The sequence below is a fragment of the Coturnix japonica genome, chromosome 24 (assembly GCF_054131305.1).
Source record: "Coturnix japonica strain WE chromosome 24, WE-NBRP24, whole genome shotgun sequence".
Taxonomy (NCBI): Eukaryota; Metazoa; Chordata; class Aves; order Galliformes; family Phasianidae; genus Coturnix; species Coturnix japonica.
The window spans coordinates 7,705,346-7,713,372 of NC_140686.1; the positions used below are offsets into that span (position 1 = coordinate 7,705,346).

Here is an 8,027-nt window from a genome sequence, read left to right on the forward strand (position 1 = left end):
GATGAATAGGGAGCAATTCTTGAGGCTCAGGGAGAAAAAGTGAATCTACCTCCTGCGGAAGAAGGGATAGGCGACTCAGAAAGAATACAGAATAGCTGTTAAGATGCGCAGAGAGAAGATCAGAAAGGCAAGAGCCCTTAGTGAACTCAACCTGGCCAAAGTGGTAGAAGTGCCGCTCTGCTACACAGAGCCTCAAATCCCCAAAAGAAGCCCTTGAGTATCCAGAACAGACTACTATAAATGGACCAGAGAATGTGTGCCAGATATTTCCACAGACATCTAACACCAGCAAGGGAACACTCTAAAGGCTTGGGTTATGAGATGTGCCCAGATTGGTGTGTTGCTGCCTGGTAAACCCGTGCACTTTTCATCCTAGAACTTGAAAGGATTCTCTGTGTACAAATGAGCAGGTCAGAAATGAGGAAATGAAATGACAAAGTCGTCAGAAAAGCAATGAAAAGACTACGCCATTAGGAAAAATAATTTGCATTTGAGGTGAGTCTTTTGGAAAATTACTACCCACGTAATGTGACTCCAGACATGAGGCAGTATCAGAACAGTATAAAAGCAGGCCCTTCTTCCTCTCACATCCACTCCACTTGCCTCCACTGATCTGGGAACCAGGTGAGTCTGAAGGCCATACTCCTCCTCTTTCTACTCACCATGATCCCTGGGGATTTCTCAGCACACTCTTGTGCCTTGATCTCACTTTGGGTATTGGGGTGGCAACTAAGTAGAGGAGAAGGAGGGGGCAGCAGGTGTGTCACGGAGAAACACTGGAGTGTCTCCTGACCTATGGTCTAGAAGGAAACCTACCTGGAAGCGATAGATATAGGCCAAGACAATGAGAACTGAAGTGTAGGAGAAGACCTGCTGGCATCCTTTCATGGCCACCAGTTCCACAGTTAACATGTGCCTTAACTCTCTGACTGAGGGCTGGCAGATTACTCCTCATTCAGCTCCAGGCTTCCCCTGGATCCCTCTCCCAACAGGTGCCCCTCCAGACACCAGACATGTCCTGCCTTGACCAGTGCCTGCCTCGCCTGCAATGCCGGCCCTGCGGCCCGACCCCGCTGGCCAACAGCTGCAATGAGCCCTGCGTCAGGCAGTGCCAGGACTCCCACGTCGTCATCCAGCCCTCTCCCGTGGTGGTGACCCTGCCCGGACCCATCCTCAGCTCCTTCCCGCAGAACACCGCCGTGGGATCCTCCACCTCCGCTGCCGTTGGCAGCATCCTCAGCTCTGAGGGTGTGCCCATCTCCTCTGGAGGCTTTGGCCTCTCCGGCTTCGGCAGCCGCTTCTGCGGCAGGCGGTGCTTCCCCTGCTAAAGCTGCTGGCCGTGGTTCTGGGGGAAGATTCCCAGAGACTGAGAAGGCGGTAACATCCCGGGAACAGAGCATTTCGATCTTGTTTCCCAGAGGGCCAAGCAATGTGAGCATCTGTTTCAAAAAGGACCTAGTGGTCCTTCTGTCTCCGTGGAAGGGGCAGATGGACAACTGTCAGCACGTTTGTCATGCCACACAGTGCAGACTGTCATCTGTCCCTGCTGCTTCCTCCACCAGGACCTCCCCTCAGAGTGACCTGGTTTCCTTCTTTTTTCTCATTAAAGTTTTATTGCATTCCAGCCTGTGCCTCTGCGTTGTCCTTCCCCATGGGACACTCCAGACAACAACTGCCTGGAGGAAAGGTGTTGCTCTATGGATTTCAGCAGGTGTCCTTGCACGTTGGAACACTGCACTTTTCCTGAAGGTTGCAACACTGCTGGTTGATCCCTTAGGAAATCACTGTTGCTTACTCATGAGGGGGGTGCCCATGAATCCGGTAGCATCCCTGGCCTTCAGAACTACCTTTTTGCTTCTCTGTCCTGTCATGCCTCCTCAGCCACGATGTACACCATGCAGAAGGTGTTCACTGTTGGCCTTGACTGTATAGCCAGAGCTGCAGGAGAAACTGGGAGTGCAGCAGCTCCACAAGCTTGCTGAAGGGGACAGCAGGAGAGAGAGCAGAGCAGGAGCAGCAGTTCCCTCTGCTCTGGACGCAGTGGTGCTGGGCAGAAAATGGTCTCAGTAGGGGGAGTCTGTGAACTGGGCAGTACTGGGACAGGCTGAGATAGAGACATTTTTCTTCACCACGGCCCATGTGATGTTGTGTTACAAAGGCGTAGTTAAACAGTAGAGGTAACATAATGAAGTTTTAGCACAGCATGAAGGCCTTTTCTGCTCCCCATCCTGCACCCAAACAGAGCAGAGTAAGGGTCAGAAAGGGACTTAGAGGACATACAGCACGGATGCTGTATGAGCTACCTGTTCCAGTGTCTCATCACCCCCTGACTGAAGATTTTCCTCCTAATATCTAATCTAAATCTTCCCTCTTTTACTTTTTTTAAGTAAAAATTCCCTACGGTCTCATTACTTTCAGACCATGTAAGAAATCAGTATCTTTCCTGTTTGTAATCTCTCCACAAGTCCTGGGAAGTTGCACTGACATCTTCCTGTAGGCTTCTCTTCTACATACTGAACAAGCACAGCTGCCTCAGCCTTTATTTGTAGGAGAGATGCTCTTCTAAAGGTAAGTAGAAAATGACTTCTTTCTTCCTTTACTTCTGTGTGGCCAATTTATTTATTTATTTATTTATTTAAAAAAAAAAAATTCTTAACAAATATTTTGTTTGTTTTTATTTTCCTTTAATTGAACTATCCTTATCATAATAATGGGGAAGCTGGGAGGGGGAGTGAGAGAACAGAGTTTAGCTTGCCATCATACCTTGAAGTTATGCAATTGCTACTCACACCAAATGATGTGAGATAAACTTTGGCCTGGCAAAAAAGCCCTGTTCTTAGGTCTCACTGCAGAGCTGGTTTAAGCTTGCTTTCCATGTTACCTCCCACTCTGGTTTTTGTATCAGAGGTAAAATGCAGCAAGATTAATTCTTTTAACTTTCAAGAGAGAAGGGAAAAGTGAGGAGAATGAGGAGGAACATATTCAGGACAGAGGTTGAGAGAAAGCCTTGTGTGTGTGTGAGGAGGCAACAGGGCTTTGAAGGAGAGAAGTATTTCACGGACGCTGCTTGGCACATCGATGCTAAATCCCAAACAGTGAGGTACTTCTTGTATCAGTAAAGGAAACTTCCCTAGCAACATCCTTGTTCCACAAGAGCTATTAGCCAGCACACATCAAGCTGTCAACAGGTCTCTGATGCCTCTGACACCTCTGACGAACTGGCAATAATTACTCCTGAGTAACGCTCAGTTTAGCAGATGCCTCACTTCAGCTTACCTCCTCTGTGCAAACACATTGGCATCTATTATCTAGTGTTCCCTCATCTTCTAAACCAGTCACTCTGAGATCTGTAACTGAGACTGCATTACAGCTACAAGGCACCAAGTGTATGCATTATTTACTGTTCCCAAGAAATTGTGTGCCTCTTCAAGGATGTAGACAGGTAGTCAATTATGGAAAGGAATGGATTCAGGGATTACTAGACTTCTATATGCAATGGGAGCATGATGTTGTGCAGCTAAGGTCAGTCCTAGCTACTAGGCAATGTTTCTCAAAACTCTGCCCAGTCTTCTTTATACTGATATACCACTTGCTTCTCAGCTAAGGCTGTTTGAATCATTTTGAGAATTCATGTCCTGCTACTTCCATCTCTGCCTGGGCATCCTAGCAAAAACTATGGGCAGAGGAGGGAAGGAAGAGTCTATAGGCAGGAGGAGGTACAGGGTCAGTGTCAATGGGGCATCCAGGAGCTCTCCCAAATAGTACAAACTCCAGCAACAAAAGTTCCAAAGAGGTTTGCATCTATAGATTTGGTGAAATGTACGCTTAATCCAGTGATGTCACTGACAAATATTATGAAATTTATTGGTCCCAATACTGACACATGTGATATCTGCATTGGAAGTCATTTTTAGGAAAAAAGGAGAGTAAAGTGTATGCATGACTAAGCACACTCAATGCAAGTTTGTGTTAACTATTGCTCAGCAAAACCAGTGCCATCAGCCCACTTCCAGAACTACTGAAAAATAATCTGTTTTTCCACAGGCTTAAGTAAGGGAGTGTCTTAAAGGGGAAAAATAAATACTGACGCCCGGGGTAATATGCAGCAGAAGTTTAATTAACTGAAAGAAGTAAAACTTTTCCTGTGTTCAGAGACCCCAGTGAGAGAGGCACCACAGAATGGTAAGAGCCTGAGCTATATAGCCAGCTATTCACCTGCCCAGTCCACAGAAGGAGAAAGGCCAGTTGCTTCTTCCTAGCTCAGACTTAGACCTATCCTTTTCCTATTGCAAGGGGTGCTATGTATCAACAAACCCACAGAAAACAAGATTCCAAAGCTTTGGCCCCAGTCCTCTACCAACTTCCGGGACCATGGGGGAACTTTACTGGGAGCAGTTGCCAACAGTTTTAGCAGGGAAAGCATCCCCTGCCACAGCTGAGGCTACTGAATCTGGAGAAACCAAAGCAAGAGAGTACAAAGCCTCCAGAAGAGATGGGCACGCCCTCAGAGCTGAGGATGCTGCCAACAGCAGCAGAGGAGGAGGGCCAGAATGGCCTGCACGGTGGGCACTGGTCATAGCAGGACGTGTCTTGTGTCTGGTGAGGCACCTGTTAGGATAGAGGGCCATGCCAAGGAAGGGGAGAGTGAGGAACATCCTGCCATCTCAGCAGGAGAAAGCCAAGGCACTGTGCTGGATGGGGATATGGAGGCTGTGTAAGGAATCCCATGGTATTCTCCTTCCCTTTGGCTCCATTGACCCTGCCAAGAACAACCAGGCACAGGAAACACCTCATGCAAGATCCAGAATCACTTGATGCCACACAACAGCTGACTTCTTCCCTCTAACAGGGCAAGCTATAATTCCAAGACTATTCATAGGGTTTCATAAGTGCAGATAATCTTAGGGGGGGAGTGGCTGGTGAAAAGGCTTCAGACTCGCCTTGTTCACAGGGAGATGGAGGCAAGAACAGTGAAAGAAAGAATAGGGAAATGGGCCCACTTTTATACCACCCCAGCACCATCCCAGGCCTACAGTCACTCCACACAAGAAGTAGTTTTCCAGGAGAATCATCTCAAATACAGACTGTCCTTCCTAGTGGCACAGGTTTGTTTGGTTTTTGATTCTGTCAATCCTGCCATTTCTTTTTCTTATTTCTGACCTTCCCAGATTGGCCACAACGACTCATTTCAAGTTTCAGAATGAGAAGTGCAAGGACTTTCCTTACAGAAGCAAGTTAGTATGGGTAGAAGACATTTCCCAAGTGCTATAGGGGTTCTGTGCTGCAGGCAGGGGACATTTGCCTAGGGAAATGTCATGACCTAAATTGTAACCACCTTTGCCATCTTTGCCACTCTGGCACCACCCCAGTCCCAGAGTCACTCTACACTGACATTATTTTCCAGCACACCTCAGCTCCAAATTATCCTTCCTAATGGCACAGTGTCATTGTTGTGGGGTTTTCAATTTTTTTCTGTTTTTCATCACTTCTGCCATTTCGTTTCCTCATTTCTAACATGCCTATCTGGCTATGCTATTTTCTTTCTAGTGATGTCATGAGAAACGCAGGAAGTACACATCACAATCCTACAAGTATCAGCACAAAAAGGAGCCTCAGGTATTGGGATGGTTGCATTAAAGCAGGAAACAGGGAAGGGCTTAGTGGGCTATAGGGTAATATCTGGTGACTTCTTTTGTAGGAAGAAGACAAGCTCCTCAAAACACTGCAAATCTGGAGCAAGGAAAACTGCTCTAGGTAGAGCAGGATCAGGCATGGAAATTATTGAAAAAACTTAACTAATACAATTTCTTCATTGTGGGGGTGATGAGACACTGGAACAAGTTGCCCAGTGAGGTTGTGGATTCCCCCTCCCTGGGGACATTCAAGGCCACGCTGGATGGAGCTTTCAGCGACCTTGTCTAGAGGGAGATGTCCTTGCCTATAGCAGGGGGCTGGAACTAGATAATCTTAAAAGTCCCTTACAAACCTTTCTATGATTCTATGATTATTCAATGGATTTTGGATGACAACATTAACCTTTCAAAAAACAGCTCACAGTATGAATTGTCAAATGAACTCAAAGTTTCAACAAGATGGGATGAGGTCAGACAAACAGGCAGTTTCCCCCTAGAAGGGGAAGCCTTGGGTGAACATGTATGAACACAGCAGCACACCTGCCTGTGCAGATAAGCATTGTCTGGAGGAGCAAGCTGGAAGTCAATTGGGGAAAGAGAACTTGTCTTGTTCATGAGCACAAGAGATTTTTAGCATATAGATGGGAACTACAGTAGCTGAAAGCTATGTATCTTCAAAGGAAGCTGCTAAGACAGGTCTTGCATTTCCCAGATATGTTTCATTCCTGCAGGGTTTTTTTTCCAGCACTTAGAACACATGCTCTGCCCATACTGGCTTGTCCCTACTCATTCAATTTTTGCACCTCTCATCTTGGAACACGAAAGGAGCACCTGACTCTCAAAGAGCAGGTCAGAAAAAATAAAACGGCAGAGATGATCCGAAAGTAGAACACAACCTGTGTCACTATGAAGCATAATTTGCATTTCAGGTAAATCTTTTGGAAAATCACTGCCTTCAAAAAGTTATTTTGGGCCCAGGACAGTTTTAAAGCAGGCCAGTCTTCTCACAGTCTCATCCATTTCCTTAATTCCATCTCTCTTGGGAAGAGATGAGTCTGAAGAATGTTCTCCTCTTGGTTTTTAGCTCATCCTTCAGCCTCAATCTTCCTTTGGGTACTGAGGTGCCTGCTAGTATTGGGAGAGAGAAGGGGCCATTAGGTGTGTCATGGAGAGATCCTGGCAATTTGTGAGGTTTCTCCTGAGCTATGACCAAAGAGGACAAATAGTTGGGACTAGCAACTATTGTTAGGGAAAACTGGGATGAGAGGAAAGGAGAACTCTTGTGGATAGAATTACAAAGTCTAGTAAAAATTACAAAGTCTAGTCTTCCCAGCTAGTAAGTGTCTTCATACTCCTATGCGAGGATGGAATGCTGCTCTTCACTAAGCCCAGTGCTCCTCCCAGTGCTCTCTACCAACAGTTGCCCCTCCAAATGCAAGACATATCCTACTAAAACAAGTGCCTGCCATGCTAGTCGTGTCAGCCCTGCAGCCCAACCACTCAGGCCAACAGCTGCAACAAGCCCTGTGTCAGGCAGAGCCAGGACTCCATTGTATTACATCTAACTCTCTCTGGTGGTTAATGTTCTGGAAAGGTATTTCTATGCTTATTTGGCAATGTCCACACTCATAATAGTCTCTGGGGACAGTAACGACCTCACACCATCCACTGTTCTGTGGAAGGACAACACTAATTTCCTGATCCCTAACATTAACTCTAAAGTCCCATAGAATAAGGTCAGACCTCTTGAATTGATGGTTGTGCTGTTTTGTTTTTTTTTTTTACAGTGCATTGCTCCTCCTCCTCTCAGGGATGGAATTAACTGGTGAGAGTGATGCTCAGGCCTGCAGAAAGCACGCACAGTTGGGGAGGACCCATGCCAAAAGTGTGGCTTGCGGGCAATGCAAAATTAGATTGTAAACTGCCATGCACATGGAGTCTCTTCAGGAAGTTTGAAGTGGAATAAAGATATTATCTAGCACCTTTTCACCACAACACAACTCTGTGTTATTCCTTCCCTCTCAAAGGCTCTTCGATGAAGAGTGAGGAGAGAAATGTTTCTCAGCAGGGGTTTTGGGAGGTGCTTCTGAAAGGTTTTCTGAATAAATAGTGAGAAATCTCACCTGTCTGTATTTTCACCACTGCTTTTTCCCAAGTTTCTCAGAGCCATGAACAGTGGGATTGGCTGTACAACTAGGAGACAAATTATGGCTGCATAAAGGTATCCAGTGCAGTTCAGTGATTGCTATCCATTTTGCTGTACACACTATTTCCTTTTTTCCAATAAGCTTAGCAATTAAGGAACCCTTTCCCCAAACCAACATTCAGGAACATCTCTCCCCCACCCTCCACTGGGCAGCCTTTGTAAAGGAAAGGATAACACAGAGGTGCAGA

The 8,027-nt window shown here is 46.3% G+C and overlaps 1 protein-coding gene across 1 annotated transcript; it reads left to right on the forward strand.

Annotated features, from left to right (window-relative positions):
- The first annotated feature begins 603 nt into the window (after nucleotides 1-603).
- On the forward strand, nucleotides 604-1,618 carry LOC146757265 (feather keratin 1-like). Its single transcript, XM_085523669.1, has 2 exons — nucleotides 604-624; nucleotides 993-1,618. The coding sequence occupies exon 2, from the start codon at nucleotides 1,014-1,016 to the stop codon at nucleotides 1,326-1,328; it is 315 nt and encodes a 104-aa protein (XP_085379795.1). The 5' UTR covers nucleotides 604-624; nucleotides 993-1,013; the 3' UTR covers nucleotides 1,329-1,618.
- Nucleotides 1,619-8,027: the final 6,409 nt, after the last annotated feature.